The sequence below is a fragment of the Pithys albifrons genome, chromosome 10, assembly GCF_047495875.1.
Source record: "Pithys albifrons albifrons isolate INPA30051 chromosome 10, PitAlb_v1, whole genome shotgun sequence".
NCBI classification, from domain to species: domain Eukaryota; kingdom Metazoa; phylum Chordata; class Aves; order Passeriformes; family Thamnophilidae; genus Pithys; species Pithys albifrons.
This window is the reverse complement of record NC_092467.1, coordinates 28,540,638-28,566,609: the sequence shown is the minus strand read 5'-3', so window position 1 is coordinate 28,566,609 and position 25,972 is coordinate 28,540,638. Positions and strand designations below refer to the sequence as shown.

General features: G+C 42.5%; 1 protein-coding gene across 3 annotated transcripts in view; it reads left to right on the top strand.

The window, feature by feature from the left end:
* GLIS1 (GLIS family zinc finger 1) overlaps window positions 1-25,972 on the top strand; it is a 182,697-nt gene that overhangs the window by 83,150 nt on the left and 73,575 nt on the right. For all 3 annotated transcript variants that reach the window (XM_071565035.1, XM_071565034.1, XM_071565033.1), the window contains exons 3-4: window positions 1,208-1,409; window positions 7,879-8,980. In XM_071565035.1, coding sequence (XP_071421136.1) covers window positions 1,208-1,409; window positions 7,879-8,980 — 1,304 coding nt within the window. The remainder of the gene's footprint in view (window positions 1-1,207; window positions 1,410-7,878; window positions 8,981-25,972) is intronic.

Below are 25,972 nucleotides of genomic sequence, written 5' to 3'. Positions count from 1 at the left end.
CTATGGTGAGGTGAATTGTGCCTTGTAACACACCCTGTTGCTTGTGAAAATCTGTGATTTGCTTGAAACTGAGCTCAGGATTTATCTTTTCTGTCACTTTGACTGCAGAATTTGTTTTCTTCCTCAGTGTGTGGCACTTGGTGTCTCTGCAGAGAATGGAGTAGTGACTGCACTGCAGTTCAGCTCACATCAGCATTGGGTGGAATAATCACTTTCTGGGCTTTCTATGAAAACTACACAGCCAGGATTGCCTTACTGTCTGACATAATTACGTTTTGTCTGCATGAAATAAACAGATTTGAGGGAGATCTGCTATTCTCAAAACCTGATTTATCTACAATAGTGAAAGTGGTGGTAAATGGCTATTGTGACTCTCTATTGAAGGCTAAATTCCTTACAACTACTGTTTTTGCATGCTTATCTGTGAGTATTTAACTAGTCCACTAGAGGTAAAGAGTACAACTAATATGCTTTAAAGTGAGTGGAATTGATAGTGTTTGACCAATACAATCTAAATTCTCAATTCTCCCTTTGTCCTCTCTTTTTGTTTAGATTATAATTCATGGTGTTATTTTAATATATATTTATATAGGTTTCTGAATAATATGGCTATAGCTCTAGTCTGGTTTTCTAGTCTGTAAAATGTAATTATTTACCAGAGCAGAATATATGATTATTAGCATTTATAACAGCTTATGTGGAAAACAAAGTTAAAAGTATAAATCAAAGCAAAATCACTTAATTTTTCTGAAACTGTTGACCTGACAGTAAAACAGAAACATGCCCATCTAAAGTCATAATCACAGAGATAATTGTCTGCAAGAAAAACTCCACTTACGTCACTGTTTTCAAAGAGTGCCTCTCCCTGAAAATAAAGGGTCTCTGAAATAGTCCTCTCCAAAATCTAACCCAGACAAGGTTTTACTATAAAAATACACAGAAAGCAAGTTACCTTTTTTGAGGTAAATCATGAAGTGTAAAATAGCCACAACACTTAAAATGAGAAATAAACAACCAGAGTTCAGAGATGCAGATTTCTTTGCAATGAATTTTTTCTTCCATGTGAAGCTTTTTTTTTTCCACTACCTTGTCATTTATAGAGAATTCTGCAAGGAATTGCAATATGAACATACAAAGTAGTGGTCAGCATACAGAGTTCTTAGTCAAGGCCTTATCTTTTTTTATTTTACTTTTTTTTTTCTGGCAGTGAACGGTGGCTACAATCACTGCAATTTGATCTCCGAGAAGAAGACCATGATGGAGATGGAGATGCCGAGCAGTTCAGTGCCCGTGTGCAGGCAGGGGCTGTTCCTGCACACAGGGAACCCCCTGATGCGAGGAGAGCACGGCCTGTCCCGGGAGCGGCTGCTGCACGTGGGGCAGCTCAACCTGGCGCACTCTGAGATCAGGTACTGCTGCAACTTCTGTCACTTCATGCACTTTGCTCCTCTGCAGAGTTTTTTTTGGGATTGTTTCCCAATAGTACCTGTGGGTGCTGCATTTGAAGGAGTGTTTTTGGCTTCCCCTTAATTTTGGAAGTCCTGCAGTGCTGGGAGGAGTCGCTATGTGTGCAGCCACAGCCCCTGAATTGAAGTTTAAATGCAGCTTCTCTGTAGGGCAGTCCCGTGGTGTAAAGGAGAGCACTCTGGACTCTGAATCCCAAGGTCCTGAGTTCGAGTCTCAGTGGGGACTGTCCTCTGGCAGTTAAAGCCTCCCTGCCATCCTATCCTGTCAGATCTCAGATGCTCAGCAGGGTCAGCCTCGGTCAGTACCAGGGGCTGTGACAGTCCCGAGGACTTCCCTGTCACTGTCCAAGCTCGCTCGGCCGTGACAGATGGACCTCAGGACTTAAATGGTGGGGCCAGTTCTGCACAGGCTGAGTGTCACCTAAAACTCCCCTGCGCAGGCTGGAAGGGCACGTGGGGAGAGCCCTGCCCAGATCTGCATTCGAAAAGTCTGGCCATACATACATACAGTGGGGGCTCTTCCAGTGTGCTCTAACATAGATGAAATCTTTGCTGGGGGTTCAGCAGGGTCACACTTGCCTCCTTTGTCCCTCCACCCCAGTGCCGTGGTGTTTCCATGCATTGCAGCCTGGAAGGGGCAGGGATGATACTTAGTCCCAGCCCAACGTCTCCCATATGGCAATTTGGCATGGCACCATCAAACCTACAGGAAGCCAATGCCACTTTTATTTCTACAGCATTTCCTTTAATGAAGTATTTTCAGTGTTCCCATACAGCCACATCCTTGGTATTTGCTTTTAAGGCTATAATGTGAAAATTTGATCTCTGGTTTTGATATATACACTGTAGTTGAATATACTATGAACAGAATCTCTATTTAAACATTTGCTATAAATTAATTGTATGAAAACACAGAACTCCATTATTTTTTTGTTGTTGTTACAAATTTAACATTACCAGATTTTAAACAAGTACCCTAAACAGACATCCATTGTGAATAGAAGCCTGGTACAAATTAAAATCTGTCCATCTATTTTAATTACTCTGCTTTTTGGCAGGGCTTATAATACGGAATAATCTTGACCTTTTTGAAGAGCTGTAGAAAAGAAAAAACTCAATAAAGTTGCAGCCTTTATCTTAGGTACCTGGAATAATTGGCACTCTGTCCATGGAACTATCAAGCCCAAATTTCCATAGTCACAGCAAGAGGAAATATGGCCTACAGCTCAGTCCTGAAAATCTGACTGTTTCTGATTTTGTTATACATATTTATGTCTTGTTTTCCCCTTTCCATTCTCTGGTAGGGTAAGAACATCTGTGTTTTCTGGAGAAGGAGGTACAGTATAACATGGCAAGCAAGTGGGAAGAGTTTTTGTATGTTGATTTGAAAAGGACAAATAATACCCATGCCACATAACAAAGTATTGCAGTATTGTTACAAAGATTTGTAGATGCCTTTGCAGCTGGATGTAAATCTGCTCCCTCCTGATTTCTTTATGGTGGGACTGGCAATTATCAACCTTTTTTTTTATTCTGTCAGTGAGGACAATTATGAAACAAAGATAATTAGGGCAGGAGCAAACAAAAGGAGGAAGAGAGTACACTGCTTAGATCTTTTTGAACCCTTTTGTAAAGTTTGTAATGAAGAAATGACAGATACCTGCATATCTGGCATCACAGTACTCACCTTCAGAAATATGAACCCCTTCCAGCCCCCATTGGGAAGAGGATTCCCAGAGCAACATAAAGGATTGTCTGCTGCATAACATGAGAAAGTAGCAGGTGATAGGCCTGATTCCCTCCCCTGTGCTTTGTGCCATGGTCTAAAACCTTGAGGCTCTGCTGCTTTTAAGTTTGGAAATGTATGGAGAGTATCTTGAAGGACCTTTCCACTCCGTGACAGGTTGGTTGTGTCCCCCACTGGTCAGGCTCTGCTTGTGTGTCCACCTGGCTGGTACTGCTTTTGTCTGCATGGGATTTGCAAGGTGAGGCCGGTGCCCAGCTCTGCTCTGTGGACCTCCTGGTCACAGTGTCTCATTTTATCACTGTGCTGCTCATGAGACATACGATTCAGAGTGAGAACCTTGGCATTTGAGAGAAGGTGGGCAGCATTTAGGATGATTTCTGTTCACAGTGTTTATGACACTAAAGGTTCTTTACAAATGAGTAACAGAAACATCTTTCCCTGAAGGTCTGAAAACAGGTGGGGGTAAATGCCCACAGTGAAGTCAGTGGGATCTGACTCTGTGCCCTCCCAGGCCTCAGCCCTCATTAGGAAAGAGAAGTAGGCCTGGAATTGTCAGATATCAGAGCACTTGGAAGCCAGGGCAAACTGTTATGCCCAGCAGTAATGCCCAGCATAGAAATAAAGGGAGATAAAAATTCTAACAATCTCTCTGGGTTGAGCTTTGAACCACTTTGCATTTCTAGGATATGAAATGTCAGGGCAAAGCCAAACAAACCAGAGGGCACCTCCCCGAGCAATCAAAAATCTCCCTCAGGATTTGGGGTTGTGATTGTCTTTGTGCTTTTTTCCCCTCAATGCACTGAAACTTGTTATCCCCTTCAGCTTCTCCTTGAATTGCTTTCCCTTGAAAACTGTGTTCTAGGGATGACTGCCTTAGTCCAAGAATCATGATCCCTTCTCCTCCTGGCCCCTTTTCCCCACTCAGTTAATAACTTTTAAGCTGTGCAGCCTAATTGCTGCTGCATTCTATCAGTGAATGCAATGTGTGTGGGACTGGAAATGTCCCAATACCTTCCTCACCACAACTGGAGTCAGCGCACAGCTCGTGTTGGCCCTTTGTCAAATAATCCATTATCAGACACAGCAAACCCTCCCACACTGTGCTCAGTGCTCTGCATGTAAAACCCAGGGAAGACATCAGAGCACTCGGATAGTGTTGCACAGGGTCCCTGGATGAGCAGCAGAGCAATCCCCTCCAGCTCCTGAGAACTGTCAGTTATCACCCAGTGCACATTTACAGTGGCAGTGGAAGGGATGTATGTTTTGTAAATAACCCGGAGATTTCAGATACAGTCATCTTGTCCTCTGAGGGCAGTTGAGAACTGCAGCACTTCTGGCGTGGTGCTACTGGCCTCGTGCTCTGGCTCTAATTACCACGTAAGGGAGTCTCTTTGGAAACACTGCCTTAGTATCCTCTGAGAGAGACTGCTGTTACTCTTCAAAGGCCTTACACTCATCTTTCCTATGCTTAAGCAGCAATTCTCTTCCCTCAGACTGTGCATCCTGGGTGCATGGGTGCTCCCCATGAAGAGAGGCTTGTGGGGTGTATTCTCCTGCTGGCCCCACTCCCTTCCAGAGTTGCTTATCTGGAAGCCCCCTAGAGCTGCTCATGCTGATCTGTGTGTCCACACAGTGCTCCTGATGCTGTGCTGCTCTCCTTTGTCCCTCTCATCTTGGCTGTTTATTTCATATGCATTTATATTTGGCTGCTGTCCAGAGACTGTGAAATCCTTATGGCTCAGCACAGCCTGTGGGTACCAGGCCTGGGATCCCCTGGATGTGACTGCAAGATGCCTCTACAGGAGCAAATAGTCAGTGGGTAAAAGAGGAGCCACCCAGCCAGTTGGATGCCAGACACCTTGTGCTGCTCCTGCATTAGTTTTGTTTCTGTGCCCCTTCTCCCTCCAACCCTGAGCAGGGATTTCCCTAGAAACCAGGGCTTTCCCTAGAATGGGGATGGCAAAATCCTGCCAGGAATACAGGAATTTTGCATTAATGCAGTTTTGATATTAAGTACCCCAACACTCAAAACATTGGGAAATTGAAGGAAGGTCAGATTGTCCCAGCAGAGTTAACTAATATGGGGTATATAAAAATATGGTGCTACAGAGAAAAGTGCAACCCCTGGAAAGGACACGCTTCTGATCTGCACAAGCAGCCTGTGCTTATCATTTTGTAGGCAGAGCATGGATAAGACCAGACTGTGGCAATGGGAAGCATGAATTCAATGCCCTCATCTCATCTGCTTTGAAATAAGGTATTCCAGCTTGCTTTTGGTTCAAAACTCATCTCTTCTGAGTGTCTCATATTCTGCACAACAGCATCACAGCAATACAGTCCTGACTAAGTTCCTGTGCTGGAAGCGCAGATGGATGTTCTGGGAGTTTTGGGTAGCTGGTATTTCTCAGGATAGGGATGTTTGTATCCATCCTGCAGGTACTCTGCACTGACTCCAGCTTAGTCAAAAACCAGCCTCCTCACATGGATTTCTGGCAAGATGAGAGCTTTACATAAAGCTTAATAATATGACACCAATTATCACAGGCTGAAATGTAAGGCTTGGGTTAGCTTTATGTGATGTAGGAAATGTGTTGTGTTTACTTTAGCCTGAGGCTTTGGGACCACTAAACTATGATACAAACTGAATTATTTAGAAGAGATTTTGTACAGCAGAAACTAAGTAATAGGAAATACTGTGCCTGGCATGGCACATGTGAAACCTTTCTTAGAGTGAATTTAAAACAGCATGATTTCTACTGAGCAAGCAGAACAGGGTTTCCTAAACATGTGCCATAAAAGTATACTTATGCCACATATTTTACTGACATATGGTTCTGTAAATGTTAAAAAATAATGTCTGAATGCTGTTGGGTTTGGGGATTTTTTAATATAAATTTACCATCTGCAAAAACAGGTGCTTTAAGTTTACCCTGAGACCAACTGTGCAAACCTAAAGGGAGAAATTATAAGTAATGGTTTATGGAAACCTCTAAAATGTTTAAATGTACTTGTTTGAAATTTCTGGTGGCAAATGCAAGATCTGATTGTTCTGTATCAATGACTGGTGGGGAATTTCACTTCTCTCATGATCTTAAAGGGTTTTGAATATCAAGCCCTATTGCCTGCAAACTGTTGGAGCTTAGAAACCTGTCACCAGTGAATGCAGTGTTGCCAGCTGTGTGCCTCAAACAGGAGTCATTTTTTGACAGCCTTAATTTCATGGGAAGGAAGTATTTTTGAAGCTTTATATTGTTGTTACGTTTTTTTCTAATTGGTCGTTCTTTGAGAGCTGTTGCCAAGGAAGTTGTGGAAGTCATCCCAGCTTCCCATTTTAATGGATAATAGTGATGAAATCATCTGAGGTATAAAATAAATACAGTTTATTCAGCAGCCTCACAGTGCAATGTATGCTTATGTCCAGAATACCTCATGCATATGTGTTTCATGCTTTAAAATGTGTCAGATCTGCCTTAGCTGGGGTGTCACACACAAGTTGCCAAATGGCTGGGTTCCCTCCAGCTTTTGTGGTGCTAGCATCAAAAAAGCATAAAATTCACTTAAGTGGAACGTGTCAGGCTGAGAGCCACGGGACACTTCTCTGGAGGGTTTATTAGCTCAGGTACAGCTTTCCTGCACACTGATGTACTGCTTCCTCTCCTGGGTCTGGCACGTGGCTGCACGATGAAGCCACAGGTTAAACCCTCCTGTGCTTTAGGGATATGTAAGGAACACCCTCTGGTCCTAAGAAAAATCCCACAGTTGGATCTTCCACAGTAAATGTTTATAGCTGAGATAAAATGTTTTATTTTAAGCCATAAACCAGTTGCTAACTGCTTGGCAGAAAATGTTAGGAGGAACTGTTCCCTAATGCAGTGTTCTTCTGAAAAATCTATGTGGCATTTCTCAAGATTCTGCTTCCTGAGTGAATGGATTCAGCACACATCAAGAAAGGTGAAAAATTACTTTTGCAGAACAATCTTTGATTTACAGACCCATGCACACTTTATTATGAAAAATGGAAATGAGAGTGCATGGGCTGCCAATTTAAATCTGCCAGCTGTGAACTTTGTATTTTGTGGATGTAAATACTCAGCTGATCTCTCATTGATTCTGAACTACTGGTTGAATTCAAGTAGTTCTTTCTTTATATTCCTTTTTCCTCCACTGATCTGGCTCCTGTTTTAATCTAGAGAAGGAAAGCCTGACTCTGGCATGTAAGGGAAGCTCAGCCAGCCTTTTTTGATTTGTGTGAACAAGAATGCCAAGGCATTTTCCCAGTGTGCTCTGAGGAAAATGCTGATATTTGAATAATTTAAAAATGCCCAAAGCTCTCAAACTTCATTCTCAGCTATTGTTTTGCCTGACCTATTATGCATTGAAAGCCTAGATTGTTACTGATGAACTGCCTGTAGCAGTGGAGGGGAGATTGTCTGTTCCGTGTGTAACTCAGTGTGTTAAATTAATCCCACGTAAAACGATGCTGCCTTTGCACAGGTTGTAGAGGAAGCATTGCAGATTTTTTTTGGTGTAATTGCTGTGTTAGACAGGCAACATTCAGCAGAGAGCAAGCACTTCCATTCTTCAGGGCTTAACAAGTGTTGTGTCTTGTACAAAAAGCATAAATCCCGTGGTAGTTAGTGATGCTTAATGAAAACTGTATTGCAGGTCACCCAGGTTCCAAGACTCAGTAGATTCTGCTGCTCCATGCCTGAATGGAAGTCACCCGGCTCAGCACATTAAACAAGAATGCCTGAGTGATTATAAGGTTCTGTCTGAGGCTTCCACACATAGGAGGATTACGGAGGGGATGGAGCTGAGAGCCTCCGGTAGTCTGCATCCTGAACTAGACCTAATGAATAATAGCTTTACAAATTCACTTTCATCCTACTTGTTTAATAATGAACACAGCTCCTCCCTGGGTCCTTTGTCACTTGGCACCCCTCAGCACTCGGCCAGGCTACAGACGAGCAACCTGAAGAAGAGATGCATCTCTGTGGTGCCGTCTTCAGCCGAAGGGATCGATATTACAGCCATCATCCGCACGTCGCAGACGTCACTGGTCACCTGTGTGAATGGGCTGCGAACTAATGCAGCTGGCATTTCCTCTCATCCTGTGGAGATCAGTCATCACAGTGCTCAAAAATCCTCTCAGCCCCAATCTTGCTCCCAGCCTGGAAACCCTTGCAGTATTCCCTCCCCTCCAGCATGTCTTGTACCTCTTTCCGCTGAATGTGACAGAGGTGACTGTGAGCAGATACAAATGCAGCAAGTCGAGGAGAATGGAAGCCTCAGCCTTATGATGAGTGGTACTGGCATTGCTCACCAGAACACCTCGCACGGCACCCAGAAGGTGAGTTTCTTAAAACAGGAACCAGCTGATGATTATTCCTCCAGTGCTGATCTTTTTCGCCATCACCAGGGGCTGCCTCCCCCCTACCACCTCCACCAGCAGCTGAGCCAGACCCAGGGGACTCTGCCTCACTTAAACGCCTCCATGTCTCCCAAGTCCCTGCAGCCCAGTGACGGGGATGAGCAGGACTTGAGCAGTGGCAAACAGGTCTGTCAGTGGATTGACTGCAGTGCCACTTATGACCAACAAGACGAACTGGTCCGACACATAGAAAAGACTCACATTGACCAGCGGAAAGGAGAGGACTTCACTTGCTTCTGGGCAGGCTGTGTCCGCCGCTATAAACCCTTCAATGCTCGTTACAAACTGCTGATTCATATGAGGGTTCATTCTGGAGAAAAACCAAACAAGTGCATGGTAAGTCTGGATTATATTTGTTTGAATAGAAACATAACTGCTCAGCTCTCATTCTTGCTCTCGCTTCGATCTTATTCCAATGTAATTGTTGTGCTTTCCTGTAACTTGGTCTGCAGCAGGCTAAAGGGGAATTGGAGAAAACCTTAATCTAGAAGGAAACGGTTGAGTAAGAAATGCTGTAGTTCTTGGAAAAGGGATTCAGTTTCCTTATATGAGAGCTTAAGTTTTAATACAGTGCTTTGTTTTTTTAATATTCATTAAAGCACTAATAAAGTGATGATCAAAGCACGCAGCCGTCATTTAACATAAAACAAAGTCACTGAGCCTCGGGTGACATTTTTAATCAAGAAACATAAAACACATCTAATGAAATTCTTTTCATTCCTTCAGCTGAACAATAACCCATAGAGTTGTGAGTGCGAAAGTTTCAAATGGTAGTTTAGGAAATAAAAAGAAACTTGTTAAAGGATTTTAAACAGTTAAAAGAATAAAAAGAATATATTTCATTACATTTTCAAAGGTTGTTTGGGGCTTTTTTAATTTGCAAAACAGAGCTTTAAAAATAAGTAAAAACCATTGTTCTCTTCTGATGAAGAAGATGTAAACAACAGCAGTGTTCCAAAAAGAGGATCTTGGGAATAACACCATCTCTGCATCTGCCCACCATGATGACAATATGGCCAAACTAAAATAAAAGTTAATGACTTCCATTAAGCTTTCCACATGTTTGAAACAACAATGATATAAGGCCCTGACTGAAACAGATGAAGCAAAACAAGTTTGACATAAGCTTCCAAATTGGGCCATGAAATTTGGGAAGTCTTATTTGTAACACCCACACTCATGCACACACAGACATACAGACAGACACAGACGCACAGACACACAGACACACACAGACACAAAGACACAGACACAGACAGACACACGTACACACACACAAATGGACACAGACACACACAGACACACACACAGACACACACACAAACAGACACACACAGACACAAATAAATATAAACAAAGGGAACAATTATGGCAGCAGGTTGTGGTTCCTGATAGGCAGAATTTTCAGCTATATGTCTATTTTATTGTTTTGATCAGAGCATGATACAATGGAAAACGCTTGTAAGAAAGTTAGATCATGACAAACTTTTCCATGGCAAGCTGTAGCTTTCTATGCAGGAATAGGAAAGAATGTTTATGGGAAAAGCTTACTCTTTTTTTTTCATTTGTTCAAGAAAAAAGCTTGCAGGCCTGCGACGGTTGTGGAAGGGAGAAGGGAGAAAACAACAGTATTCAAGATGTTTTGCAGAGAATAATATTCTCTGTAAGTGATCCTTGGGATTATCTTTTTATTTCCATTGGATAAATGAAAAACATTATCTTAATGTCTGCAGTGCTCAATGGGTATTCCCTAAAATAATACTGGAAACAGTGCACATACTTAGAGAATACCATCAAGTTGTCCAAGATAATATCGAAACACTCTTAAGACTTCCCTGTTTCTTTTTCATTCAAGAGAAAGAACTAACTTGTTTGTTTCCAGAAGTAGCTCAATCACATTTTGTAAATGTAGAAATGAATTTAACTTCTCATGCATAGCTTTTATTTTGTCGTAAATCATCAAAGGGTAATACAAGTTGCTTCTTTCCAAACAGAGAAGTGTAGGTAAGTGAGCTGTGAAAGCATATGTACATATTTTATTTTAGCCTACTTTGGTTTTTTTTTTTTGATCTGGAAGGAGATCAGTCTTTTTCCTACTTTTATCTTACATTTTTAAGAAGAAATACTTAAAATGTGAAGCCCTGACTAGCTTTTCTGTGATGCTGAAAGATTTAGTAGACTCTGTGGCTAAGAGAACTTTCCTCGTTTCCTGCAAAATGCGTATTTGACAGGTATTGTATAGCAGATTTCTAATGTTACACTCCCATTCCTACAGAAGACTCGGTAAATCAGAGACATTAAATCATGTAATATCTTAGCAAATGCTAAAAATTTCCTACTTTCAGTTACTTTCATCTGCATTAAAGTACCAGCTTTTGATAACATCTCAAGGTTTAACATTGTGAATAGGTTGGAAAAACCTTTGCATCAGATGTAGCAGACAGCCTTGATGGCATATGTATTTAGCCTTGGCATGTAAGTGTACAAAGATCTGTTTTATTGGAGGAGATATTGTAGTTATTCCTATACATGGACTGGCCAAGTCACAATTAGGAGCTTTCCTTTGGCTCAGCTTGGATTTAACTCTCCTACTCCCTGAATAAGAGCCTTCCACTGTCAGAGGTATCATGTGTTAAATGTTAGTCTGGAATCCTGAATGCAGTAAAGTGGATCCAACAGAGCACAAGGAAAACATCTCTTCTTTGCAAATTCAGTTTTCTACCCTGGAAAGACCTTGATCTAGCAGAGCAAGATCCAAAGCTGCAGCACAGCTCCTTAAAGTTATTAATATCAAGCGGGGATTATTTGCCCAGCGAATTCCATTCCACTTTAAACAGGGGTTGCTGTGCACTGTTGCATTGTGCAGTGATGTCATGTCATTTTAAATGATGGCTTTTCTTTTGATGTGTTAATAATTGTGCTGTTATTCCTGCAAATTAAGAAGGCAATTCATTTTCTGTCTGAGATTTTGTTTCATTTTTCCTGCAGCTCTGTTAAAGTAACTTTACATCTCTTGGTATTTGTAGTGGAGATTTTCTTTCGCTGTTCACAATTACCCATTGTACTTTCTTTGTAAGCCCTTGATTTTGTTCCTCTCTGTAAGATGACTGCCTGACTAGGTATTGAACTGCTCAGGAGAGGCTGACAGTGAGCAGCACCCTGCCCTCGTACATAAAAGTACTTCCCCATGTAAAATTATTAATTTCTTATGACAGGCTTTGCTACTATGTACTGTAATAGACAAAGGAATTTTGGAATTCAAGCTACTTGAGAACAGGAAATACATGAGACATTTTGATTGAAAAGTAAATGGTTCACTAAAACTGCAGTTAATCCTTTTATTATCTTTCCAACAGCAGTTTCCACAATACTTTCATGAGGTAAGCTTCCTTCAGTCCAACTGTAACACTCTCATCGTTGCAGCTGGTTTGAATTTAGCTCCTTTCCCTGCACAGACAGTGGACAGGCAAAACAGGGGCTGGTGCAGAGCACTGCTGATGTTTTGGGTCCACGTTCTGCTCACTGTGTTGCAGTGCCAAAACCGGTACTATGAGTATTCTGTTTTCATATTCTGTTAAATATTCTAATTAAGAAGTGCCTTCTCGTCATTGTGTCCCTTGGTTTGGTTTTTCCTTGGGCTCTGCAAGTAGTCTAAAGGAAACTACCTAATCTCTTTGCAATATCCTGTTATGTTTCATACTTAACTCGTGTTGTTTTAGTTTTATTAAATTTGGGGTTCATCTGCATCATAATCAAAAATATATCCAACAAAAATAATGATGCAATGCCTTTAAGACTTTAACTTCTGAAGATTAATTTCATGCTTCTTTAGATTTGATGTCCCAGACAATTGGAATTTTGATTGTCTGAGACAGCAAAAATTAGCAAGCTTAAATGGTTTTTATTTAAAAACAAAAAAAAGGAAAAAAATTTCTCATAGCTGCATCTTTTGCTGCCTTTCAGTTCTTCGAGTACTTTGGTGAGTAGAACTGTGCTGATCTCCAGATATTGCATCTTCACTTTAAGCCTCTGCTTGCAAATGTAAATATAGAGCTGCTCATTTAGTTGTGTAGAATTGTTTTATTTGGACAAATCTGTTCTTGGCTTATTAGTTTACCCTCTTGCACTCTTGCGGCTCCATAAAGAGCAGAAAATTAAGTTCCCATCATTGCATGTGTATGTGCTCAGGATCAAGGTAAATACATTTATCTTTACCTAATTTCTACATATGCAATTAGTATTTGTAGAAACTGGAAATTATAATGTGTGTGATATTCATGAAAGGAGCTGGGTAGGGATAATATTTATTGTTAATGTCTCTGCTTCATGTGGTTTAAGGGAAATGCCTCCTGTGTTTGTTCTAGACCTGCCTGTCAACAATGTGTGCTTGTCTGGATAGTTAAGACTTAGAAGCAGATTCTTCTTTTTCATGAATATATGCAGAATAGTCTGGGAGGAGTCTCAGTGGAATGATTCGGGTGCTCTGTTGTCCACAGTGAAATTCAGCACCTGTGTTGTTTGTAGTCAGTTCTTTTCAGTCCTTCAGGGTGAGACACTGTAGGTACTGCATTAAACATGGGAAAATTGAGACAGAGGAGGTAAGTAACTTGCCTGGAGGCATCTTGAGGCATTCCAGTGCAGATTTTGTGTTCAAATCACTACATCACACAAACTAACCATTTGCAGTTTACCTGTGAGACAGATTTTTGTACAGATTCCACAAAAGATAGTGCTGGGACTGAACTCCCTGTTATTTTTACTGCACATCTCTGATGCAGGTGGTTTGACAAGTCATGGACCTGTGAGGGCTTTCATCAGGGGGCTCAGCTGCATCCCTAGCACTTCGTGGGCAGCAGCTGGTTCTTAGGAGTGCAAGAGGAAAGGGCCTGTTGAGCAGATTATTGTTAGTGCTCCTGTTCCCCAGGAAACCAGCACGGCATCCCTGTTCCCTGCAGACAGTGAGTTTGATGCTGTCTGTGGTCCGTGGGGAGCATGTGTGGCAATGCATGGTGAGAAATGAGATCTCTACAGGCTCCAGCCACAGATGAATCCAAGGGACAGCCCTGCATCTGTGAGGAAGAGAGAGAGGTCTGCGTGCAGCAGCTTACACGCTTTGGAGTTACTTCACCTAAACAATGAGTTTCCATGCCTGACTCGAGGGAATGTTGTGGAAGTCTGGAAAGTATTTCAGCTTTTGGAGTGCAGGGTGTCATGCACTGATGCCAAAGGAGTGCTTTAAAAAACCCAACAATAATAATAGGCTCGCTTTCTTTCCTTTGAAGTCGATAGTAGGAAACATCCATTCTATCAAAGCTGCCTCACCAGAGATCTCTCTTTTTATTAGGTCTCTGATGGCATTTCCCGATACTGTCAAGGAACTGCAGCATTAAAAACACTCTGATTAGAGGAGCAGACAGCAGTGCAGTGGTTTTGTGGAAATACAATGTTTGTTTACAGAGCCCACTGCAGACTCCAGGACAGTCCAAAGCTTTAGCCTGCCCAGCACAGGAGGGCAGGCTGGCCATGGGCTTTAGTGCTGGCTCCGTGTCAGGTCGTGAATCTGAACTCCTGCCTGTCCACAGAGAACTCCACACTTGCAGATCTTGCAGTGCAAAGCAGTGGGAATTACTGGGCCCAGATTCCCCTGTGAGTGGGACTTGTCCCATGTTCCAGTGCAGTGGGACAGAAATGCAAATGGGAATTCCAGCGCAGTGGTCCAGCGCTTCCTCTGGGAGCTCGGACCTGCCCTCTGGAGCTGAGCTGGGGGCGGGGTGGAGCTGCCAAGGGTTTCCCTGAGGGATTATCAGCCTCCCAGTTCCATCCTGGGATTGCTGACCTTCAGCACATTCTATGAGGTGCATCTGCTTTATCAAGTGCATGGAAAAACGGTGCAGGATACTGGCCCAGATGGAATCGTGCTCTGACCAAGCCAGACTGGCTGCCTTTTTTGTTACTTTCCAGCAGTTTGATGTGAGTTACATCTGGGTGGCAGCTTTCAGGTTCTTTTGTTTGTGTAAATATAAATAAATTAAAATAACTAAATTCCAGTTGTTGCTGGCAACACCCAGAATGGTTTTCAAGTTTCAGTTTTGAGCCTTAAAAATGTTATACAGGACACTGAAGAGATATGATAAATAGAATATGGCAATTATTAGAGGTATAGCATGAAACTTCCATGGAGGGGCCTTTCAAATACATAACCATTTTATCCTACAAGAACATTTAATTTCACAAGGTTTTATTTCATTTGATTTGATAAACTATTAAGTAATTTGGAACCTGGTTAAAACAAACTAATCCTGAAGTTTTCCTGATACGTTTATACAGGTCTGGTGACTGTGTGTAGGTATTGCTGTTCATTCAGTGTTTTAAATAAGAAAAAAGTAGGATATTAACAATAATACCACCACAACAGAGTGGGTACTCACCCTGTGAAACTCCTTGCCACAGGATATAATGTAATTAATTGCCACTATTATGGTTCTCACAGTGTTGGGTAATTTCCACTGACAATACCTGGTATCTGTCGAGGGTAAGGTGATAGGACCAAGCAGGCAGTGGTTTAGGGAACAGATAGCTCAGTGACAAAAGGATGGATATTCATTTCCATGCTTTGTGTTAGAAATTTTAGGAGATGTTCTACCACTTTTTCAAGTCAGTAGGATCACAGTAGAGCTTTGAAGAAAACCATTAGTGAATGGGGGTCACCTTCAATTTGGAAAACAAAATGATGGGGGCACGGTGAACAGGACTGGAGGATTTTGTTACAACTGGCATTTTCTAAATGGTGTACAACTTTCCATTTCAGAATGAAAAAGTGTTAAACAGACACTTTTTTGTTTGTTTAAAAGCTTTCCCCATTTGATTTATTCAGTGGTTTTATTTTGTTAGAACAGTCCCCCAAACAATTACATTTCAGCTCATCCTGGACTGATTTATCTTCTCTTCATTCTTCAGTATTTGAATTTGGCTACTGAAATGCATATTTTTTTACCACAATTTCAACTGTGACCTGATTTGAATACAAGGAACATGATCCACTTTCCTACAAAGCTGCAGATATTTGTCAGAATCCTAAACATTGAGCTTTTGAAAAATACCTGGCAGTGGTCTGATTGACAGAGAACTCCTTAAAGGGAGGGAACTCTTGTGTGTTGGAAATGGGGACTGTGCTGCTTGGCCCCATCATGGAACACAGCAGAGGTTGTACCAAACTCCTCCAAGCCAAGCAGAGTCATTCATGTTCTTTGTCAAACAATATAGGCTAAGTATGCCCAGCTTCAAAAACTGAAATTTATTAGTTGTGACCTACGATGTCTGGCTGCCAGACAAACTTCCAGGCATGTCTCCCAGGTCTTTTTTTTGGAAAATTTCTTTTAGGCTCCTTTTCCTTTCCTTTGCCCAGTTTGCATACAAAACTGACATCTCGATACCATGTTTTTATCTTCATACTCTTATCCCACAAACTTAGAAAGTTTCTTTCTCATTTTAAGACACTCAGAATTATTTCCAGGTCTGCTGTGGCCTGGCTCTGGATAAATCTCCACATGTAGATTTATTCAAACCCCAGTCTCAGCACAGACCTATAAACCTCTCATGGGGCGTCACCTTTTGAAGATACCTTGCAAACAGCCTCCTAACTCCCAATTTATTCCAGCTGCACCACAAGATCACTTTCTTAGCCATGCAGATCAGTGGATTTTATCAAATAATCACATCTGAAGAGCAGAAAGGGAAAGGCTTTTCAGCCTCTAAGCACGGGGTTTGCAATCACTCTTCAGGATTTCTGTGGCTCACCATTCCCACGTAGCCAAAGTGTGAGGAAGTTTCTTTCTCCCTGTGCCTCCTGTCTGGGAGCGAAGCATCCATCGATTTTACTGTATGAATCTGGACAGTAGGAAATAAAGATCAAGTGATGCACCCTCAACTACTCAGATGTGTTCTCCACTTTAGTTTTACAGAACAGGAAATATAATTGTGAACTACTACTACACCTCAAGAGATATGGGTCCTAAAACTGTAATTCTGCAGGGTCCAGCATCATTTAGGCAGGGTGAGGTGTCTCCAGAAGGTCTGGGAAAAGCAGGTTGTATTCAGTGACTTGAAGGCAGTCTGCAGTTATATCTACGAGCAGTGAAGGAAGATTTTTCCCCCCTGAAATTTAATTTTTAAACAAAATTTGCTTCTGAATATTATTAATCTTGTCTTTGAACTTGGTCCTTGTGGCTCCCTTCCAACTCAGAATATTCTGTGATTTAAAGGGTGGAAAACTTCTAAGTTCTAACATTTTAAACAAAGTATTTGTGATTGTGTTCTTGAGGGTAAGTACTTGGCTTTGTTTCCTTGCATGTGTTCTGTGGGGATTATTAAAAATGGTGTGGAATTGTTCAGAACTCTCAGTGATTTGGTCTCTCTGAACAGTGATTAACCTCAAGAAGGAAAAATAGTTTGTATCACCTTGGCAGAAGGCTTAGTCAAATTAAAAAGCAGTAAAATTAAATGTTGTGTAAAGGCTGTGCCAATGATATACTTATTAATGTTTCTTATTAGGCCCATACATTTTAATACTCTGTATTAATGAAACCTGTGTCATTTAATAAAAATGTTAATCTGCATTTGCAGGCAGCGCAGAGGCCGGATAGTGTAGTCTGAGGGGAGAAACTTTACACAGTCGTTTATGCAGTTGGATCTCAGTGCTCAGTGAGATGCATTTGGTTGGTTCTTTGGGGCAGCAGCAGTTGGCCTTTAACACCAGATGGGAAATGAAAAGGCATCTCTGGACAGCTCAGGGTGTTTGTCTCGGCTGGGGCTGCACTGGGGGTGGATTCTGAAACCTTCCCTTGCTCATTCAGAGTGGGCCTGGTACAAAAGTACTGTGCTGTTTAAGCTGCTGTATCAAACTCTGACCTTCTGGCATCTGCCAGCTCACATGGAGTGAGGTTTTCCAAAGCAGGCCTGGGTTTGGGTAGCTCTGTTTTGGAGGTGGCACCTCGGAAATTGAGATCCTCTTCCTCTCCAACTAGACAAATGTAGAACTGAGTTCCTGAAATTTTGTGAACACTTCTGGAAATTTTGACCTTAGATCTCCTTTTCCCTTACAAGTGCAATGAAGTAAGTTTTTCTGGAGCACAGTGAGGATGAATAGTCACAGTGAGGTACCAAAGCCAATATCTTAACACATCTACAATACTGTTTTGCATTTCTAATCATTCCTTCTGCTGAGAATCTCAAAGCTCTTTCAAGCTTTTGCTTTCTTACAGCATTTTCTGTGTTCTGAAAACTCTTGTGCCCAAGTTCCAGATACAGTTGAATAAAGTATAATTACTCTGCTGCTTTCTGTGCCTGTCTAAATTGATGTAATTGTAAAGAAACCTTGAATTTTAACCAGAGAATGTGAGCCCAGAGTGGCTCAGCAGCAAAGTGCCAGAAGTCACACAGTGAATGCCTGGCAGAAAAGGCAAGAAAAAGATCTCCTTCTTCCCAAAGTGTTCCCTATTCCATGTATTTTGTGAAGTCACTGTGGGGTTGTGGACCTTTGCTGACCGGAGAGTCCCTTCTAGTTCAGAGCATTATTCACATGAGTGAGGGTGTGCAGGACAGTGATTTTATTCACCTGTATTGTGGCTTTCAAAGAAAATGTTGCTGTTCAGAGAATTCAGTGCCATGTAGTCTGTCTCAAGGACACCTGTATTTTCTGTGTTTGGGTAAGCCAGAAGTGGCTTCATTTCAAATAGCTGTGCATTTACATCACAGACATTTGTCAGTGCCTGACTTTTCTATTTACATCCCTGGGCCAATTGTGGAGTCAAGGAACAATAGGAGTTTTATTTCAAAGTCTGCTCTAGTTGTCTACAGCAGTGTCTTCCCCCTTTTATTGTTGTGTACAGATAACATGTGTGTGAAGAGGTCCTACACTCAGGTACAGTGTAGCTGCAGTGTTAAATAATTGATCTTGATCTGTCTTTTGAAACTGCATCCAAGGCATTTAAAAGTGGGAAATGGAAAAAGCATGTTCTCATAATCCAGCTCAGTAAAGTTTGCACAACCGCTCTTTGTTTCATCATGCCTACAATAAATCTTTCATTTTTGCCAATTGAGAATGCCTACTAAATCTGCAAATGATTACTTCCCTGAATTGTGTTGGGATTCTTGCAATACATTTTTCTTACATGGGTAATGATAAAATAAGAGTCCATCAAAAAATACTTTATTGCCTGGCAGAGAGCCTTTTATAAAATGGTTTTGATTCAGGGAGATTCTTCCAAGTGTTTTAGAACCATTGCTTACAACTTCCCTTTAACCCTTGCATGGAGGGCTTCCAGGCCCTGGGAATGTCAGGAATAGAGCTGCAATGAGCTGGTGGAATGCAGGACCTGGATATCAGTTTAACCTGCAGCCCTTGGGCTTGGCCTGAGCGATCGCTGCCTCCGCCTGTTCTTGTAAAGGGGATTGTGTTACCACGAGATTAGAAAGCTGATGAATGTCAGACTGGTGGGAACCTTGTAAAACTAATCTGCTGTATCCATGTTGATATGATTTCACTCTGTTTTGGTGAGAGTGTGAGGAAGATGGAGTACTACAAAAAGGAAAACACAAGGCAAAGCTGGTGGGGCCATCTGGGGCACCAATCCCAGCCTGGGTGATCCCAGGTATTTTAGGGTGATCCCTTAGTACACCCAGAGCACCTTCATGTCCGTGCCTTCCAGAGGTGTGTTGTCAACACCGTGACTTGTAAGTCAGGACCTTTCAGTCAAATCTTGCCCTTTTGCCCCCTGATTTAAAAATGGTTGCCACTGTACTCGTCTGCCTTGGCACAGGAGCTGCCCAGCTGTAGGAATTGCTTTGCTTCCCCTTACAAAGAGACAGTCTGGACCCAGTTCCCTGCAGACCTCGAGCAAACTGTCTGCACATAAAGCAAGGCCCAGGGGGCTGCTTTGGAATGGCACGAGTCATGGTGCCTGGAGACACACTCTGGTACTGCCGGGAGGAGGGAGCTGGCAGGAGATGTACCTTGTGGTACTTGCACTCAGAGAACAGCAGACCTGACTCAGTGTGGGTGCTCTCAGCAAAACCACATCTATTGCTTGACACGTTGCCCATTTGCCTCCGTGTCATAAACTGTCTCCTCAGAAAAGACATGGGAGATGGGAAAAAAAGCAGATTATGTGAAAATATTTTAAAGTATCACTCACAGACTTTCATCTTCCTGCATATCCTCAAACATAATGACATTTTTAATTGCGTGATCGTGGTGATCTCAGAGTTCACTGTTTACAGTGCTTGGGTCCAACTAAACATTTTTAGCTTGTGCTTTGTCTTCAAGGTCAAGGAGTGAAAAGATGACAGCAAACACCCAGGAACCAGACATGTATCAGATGCTCAGAGCACACCAGCTGAGTCAGTGTTTTTACCAGGTAGATGCTAAATAGCATGTCTTACATGGTCAGATTGGCAAACCTCCTCCTGTATAAACCTTAATGCTGGGCTTAAAGGGTATGGCAGAGTTTTCTCAGATGATCACTGACCATTCCTGTTCAGATTTTCAAAGGAAGCATCAGAAATGCTTCCAGCTCTGAAGAGACTTTCCTGAATTTAGAGGGAGAGGTGTTGGAGGTACACAGTGAGCATCACAAGAAAAGCCAGGAAGGTTCTGTGTCATCTTTCCTCACAGATAAGCAGCAAATTTTGGACTGTGTAAAGGAAAGACTTTTTGACACTGAACAAAGCTAAAGGGATCAGAGTAGAAGGAACCTTTGTGAAGCCTGGGTGTTCTTCTCTGGGGTCTGATAGCCCCGCCTTCCTCAGTACCTCTCAGGCAACTTGTAGCTGGGCCATTAGAATGAGAGCACGTTTGAAACATGAATATTTGTAGCTGCATTACTTCATTTCTAGTGCTGTAAAAATACCATTCTCATAATGGGGTAATGGCCTGCAAGTTCTCATGGTTTCAACTGTTTCAGAGTTACAGGAGTTTCTGCTCCTTTATGGCAAGCATCCATTTCTCATTTTAACATCTTTGGCACTCGCCTAAAGGATGGGAAATTAAAAAATGATTAAGGGGACAGTGAGACAGTCTTTTAAGGAAAGATTAAAGGAATTAAACTTGGGCTTGGGTGGGGAGAACAAGGAAAGGGAGGGATTGTTTAGAAGAACATAGAAAATAAATAGGAGTGATGAGGCAAAATCGAGCAGAGGAGAATTTAAAGCTAATCTTTTACTAATAGTTTCCCAAAAAGGTGTGTTGTAGAGTGGAATAATTTTCGTAGTGAAAATAGAAGATGCCCAGCTGTATGAATAACATCAGCTGGACTGTCTGAAAAACTGGAAATTAAATTGTAGGGAATAACTTTGAATGCAAACTTGCTCCTCATTTCTGCCATTCTGAGAATAGATCATTGCATTAATAGGTGTAAGAGAAGGAAGTGCATTAGCAGGTGCAGGAATACAGCTTGAGCCTTCAGGTGTCTGCACTCTCTAGATATTATTTGTATATTTTTGTCCCCCAAATGTTGCTGTGAGGTAGCTGGGGATGGTCACCATGCAGGGCTTGGGATGCTCAGCATCCCTTGAGCTGGGGCACCCCTGTCCTTCCAGGCCTTCCCTTTCACAAGCAGATGCTGTCATTGCACACTGGGAAGTATGAAATGGGGGATGACTGGCTAGAACTGTCAGTTTGCCAAGAAAGATACCTTTTGTTTTGCTGTGCCCTTACCAGGTTTGACCTTAGAGTTTCTCCTCACCATGAATGAAAGCTTTGCTATTGATTCCAGTGAATGCTAACAGGACATTACTTAAGCCATTGTGCCAGAAACGACTGTGCCATGACTTGTGGATGGTTTATTGCTGGTGTGAGGCTGGGCAGAGAAAGACTGTTGGGCACAGCAGCTCCACCTGCAGATTCCTGGTCCAACTTCCTCCACATCCAGGCAGTGAAATTCAAGTGCTGGATCCAGCTTGTTTGGTTTACAGTGTCCCAAAGCCCTGGGGAGAAGAAAGGATTATCTTTGTGTAACCCCGGTGGTGAAAACTTAGAAGGCAGATAATGTTTGGTTTGAATATTTCAGCTTTTCAGATATGGCTTCTTATACGTGTCAATTGTTCTAGGAAAATCAGGGCTGGAACACAACTGTGAATGGCAAGAGAAAGAAATGGGTATTGTTGTCATCCCAGAGACTTTCAATTTCGATTGTTTATAGCAACGCTGACAGAAATGAGCACTATACACAAAACTGGTTTTGAAACTACTCTTTTTTCAGAGTTAATGACCCACAGGCTAATGGAAATTTGCCAGTTTTTACCAGCTGGGATCTGGCCTGATTTTGCTGGGAAATAAAAGTGGAAGGCAAAAAAACCATTTGAATTTTTGAAAGTCTGTGGTGGTTGTGTTTTCTCATTATAAAGCCTTCGCTTTTTTGGTATCCTGTGTGTACAATTGACCTGTACTTAGCAGGAATGCTTTGTCCAAGGACAGCATACTCTGCTGGCCCAGGAATTCCCTTTGACAACTGCATTTTAAATGCACTTCTGTGAAAACCCAAAGCCATCCCAGTCAGTGTGAAAGGACTGGTGTTAAATCATGGCTTTGAGGATCCACGGACACAGCTTAGCTCCATCCAGTAGAGGGTAGTCATATGCATTTTATGATACACTCCTTCATTTATTGCACTCAGGTCTTTCCCAGGTGTTACCTGAGGACTTCTCACACGGGAGGCACGGCTGACTTGGCTCACATAATTAACCTGGGAAAGGCAAACTCTGTACCTGAGTGCATTTCTTTTGTGAAGTCAACAAAAGAGGGGGAGTGAGCCATTTACACTAATTATATATATAAAAAATAATCGCTAAAGGCAAGACTATATAATGTGCATTATGTTCAGGCAAGTAGAGGATCATTACTGTCATTCATGATAATTTGATTTACCCCCATGGCTTCCAAACAATACGTGGCCTGTAGCCTCGTGGATGGGTGTGTGCTAAGAATTGCATGGCAGCCCTGCATTTTTAGAAGGAAAGCTCTTAGGTAAGCTGTGATGAAGGCTCTTTTTTTGTAAAAGTTTCTTTACTAAGATAGATGTTACTTCAGTTCACACTAAACAAATTGACTCTGGAGTTTTCAGCCCCAGTTTGCCAGAGACAAATTGTGAAAGCGTCTAATTGTAGCCTAAACAAAACCATATTTTCCTTAAAAACATGGCAGTGTGTCATTCTAAATCTGTGGTGCTTTGCCCAGGAACCATTTCAAGAAAAAAACAAAACTGTGCAAAGTAGCGACCTTAGACAAAACAAACTATCAAACCTGTATATTAAATTGAGTGCTTTTGATTGCAATGCTGCACTAAAATGTTGTTACTGTTTTAATTCTCTCCCTCCATGCTGTCAAAGACACTGGTATGTACTTAGGAAAATGGTAAATATAGAATGCTGACAAATGTAGCTTAAATACAGTTACTGGTAAACAACAATAGCTGGACTGTCTAATTTCCAGGGCTAGTTGCAGCCAATTTTCATTTAGATTATGAAGGATGAAAAACAGGGAGCCCTTAAATCCTGGTCCCCAGTTCTTCACAACATTTATCAGTGTGCAGTGGCTTTTAGTCATTACCGAGTCTGGTTCTGATAAATGTTCAGAACTGTTCATAATGTTATTGTAGAGATTATAGACACCTTGTTTAGTTGCTCTGCTTATGTGAGCGCAAGAGAGGCTGATGGGAAGGGCTGAGAGTAAAAGGGGCTGGTTATTCTGCTAAATATGTAGAAATATTTGCTGATGAGAAGGCAGCTCTCTGCTATTGGGTGTGCTGGAGCAGCTGTAGGGTGGCCTTTGCACTCCCAGATGCAACTGTAGCTAAAGCTGCTCTCCCATCTCCCACCTGCACTTGGATTTGGCCCATCCGCTCTGGAGCAGTGGGCGGAGGAGACACCTCTGCTTCCCAAACAGTGTCCCACACCTGTGGTCTCTCTGGGCAGAGCAGGGTCTCTCTCCATCCTTTGTGCACCTGCATGGAGCCTTCCCAGCTACAAACTTCCAGCCTCTGCCAGTTCCTAAAGGCAAATTGCAGCAGTGCTGAAAGCGGGGGCAACATTCCCATTGACTGCAAACAGGAGCACAGCCAGGGCCGGAATGATACAAGCCTAATGATCAATCCCCCGTTCACAGGATGCCGAGAGCTTCTGGTGCTGAGCTGGGTGACTCTCCCTGGGCCCCTCTGCACTCTGCTCTCCCTAAGCCACTCCACGTGGTTGAAAACAGGGTGATTCAGTTGGGTGATTCAGTTTGGGAGGCTTTGAAGTTTTTTAGCTCAGGTTTAGGGAAAATATGTGACATGAATCATCCAGGAACTTTGTTTTCTCAGTGAATTCTGTGGTGATTGCACATTACAGCAATGTTTAGGCCAAAACAGTGTAAGACATTGGAGCCTTTTGTTACCCAGAGCTCCTCAAATTCATCAGACAACACATACCTGGTAGTCATTTGGTAATTGGGGGGGGGCAAGAGGAGGGGGCATGTCCTGTTTGAGTGTGTCAATGTGCCGTACTAAAAGGAGAAGAAACAGAGCAACTCCTTTATCCTTTCTTCCTTTGTAAATCCGTCCCTCTCTGTTTCATGGTGGATGCAGAATCCAACTTTACCACATGGTGATGAGTTTAATTTTTGGCCTTAGGGTAGCCAGGAAACAAAAAAATGAGAGAAGAATTAGTGGGAAAAGAATAGTTCAGTATATGTTAGCACAAGGTATCAGTTAATTCAGGAATTAATAAAAGTGACAGCTGTCCTAGTTCAGCAGGTGGGACCAGTTTATCACTGTGTGGGGGAGACCAAAGCTGTGTATTCTACACCCTCTATTCATTTCCCATGACCTGTTAACAATGGACCGTTTGCAGCAGCTGCCCAGGGCACACCTGACCCCTCAGAGTGTGAGCTGGGAGTGAAGACACCTGTAAGGTAAGAGCTGTGATAACTCCCCTCCAGGGAGTCCTTGGCACCTCCACAGCCACCTGAGGGATCATGTCTGCTAATGGGCCATCAGTGACTCCAAATACCCCCTGACTCACAGAGTGAGATCACCCATTGTGTAACTCCTCGCCCTGAGGGAGGTACTGGGCAGTCCCACCTGGGCCAGAGGGGATATAGTCTTGGGGGTTTGGGGACTTGGGAACCACTTGGTGAATCCAGAGGAGGACCAGAACCTCGACAGGAGGAGACCACCACTCTTCACCAGACTGCAACCATCAGCTGCACCAACAGGTTTTTTCACTTCCTTTTACTTTGGACTTGGGGGAACCACGTGGGTCTCAGCACAGGGGCCAACAAACCCCTTTGTGTTTGTGCCCCAGGGTGCTGGCTCATACTTCTGGGCTTTATGGGTTAAAACCAATTTCTCTTTGTGCCATTGCATTTATTAAATTGTAACTCTGACTTAGAATCTCTTTTTTGTTGGGTTCATTTCTCCTGCCAGTTTACCTTTAAATCAGCACAGCAGCTGACAGTGGTTCTTAGTCTTACCCGCTTTTGATGGTATCAAGATTAGGCCTAAAAGGAGCCACAGCATCATGTGGGTGTCCATGAGGGGCAGTCTGAGCTCTGTGCTGGTGTGGGGAGACCTTGACAGTTGCACAAGGTTCAAATACTCTTTTTCTTACCCATCTTTTATGATGATCACTAAGGGGAGGATGCTGGTTGAGAACAGGAAAGGAGCTGTGAAGAGCAGCTTCTTTAGACCCAGTGGAAGATGCAGACTTGAAGTACCAGAGGATGGGTGGTTGGGGGCTGGTGTTTGGCACAGGGAGAGGCTGAGAACATTTGAGATGAGGACACAAGCCCTGTTCCTCCTTTGGGAAGGCAAAAGGCAGCTGTGTGGGAGTCCTGTGGTTCAGCCACAGCCCCTGTGTGTGTTTTGTTTGGATATTTCTGATCTTGTTACCTCCTTGGTTGGTACTTTGGGTTTTAGCAGCACTGTCCTATGCAGTATTTATTTTGGAGCTTGGCTTCCTTTGTTTGTTCTGGGTCTATTCATTAATAATAATGGAGCGTAAAATCCTAACTCTTTTGGGGTTGTCCTACTTCAGGGGGTTTTTGAGTTATCAAAATAAATACAGTCTTTGTGACCAATTTTAGTAATTTGTGGCTCTGTGATCCTGTTATTTCAGTACTTGTTCATCTCACTACCTTTTTGCTGCCTTTGAGGAATTAAGTTCACTGAGAAGGGAAAGAGTTTTCTCCTTTACTTCCAAAGTTACTCATAACATGTGAAATGTGGAGAACACGTATTACGAGCTAATGCTCTCATAACAGGGAAAATAAGAAAATCAGAGGTTACATCATATTAT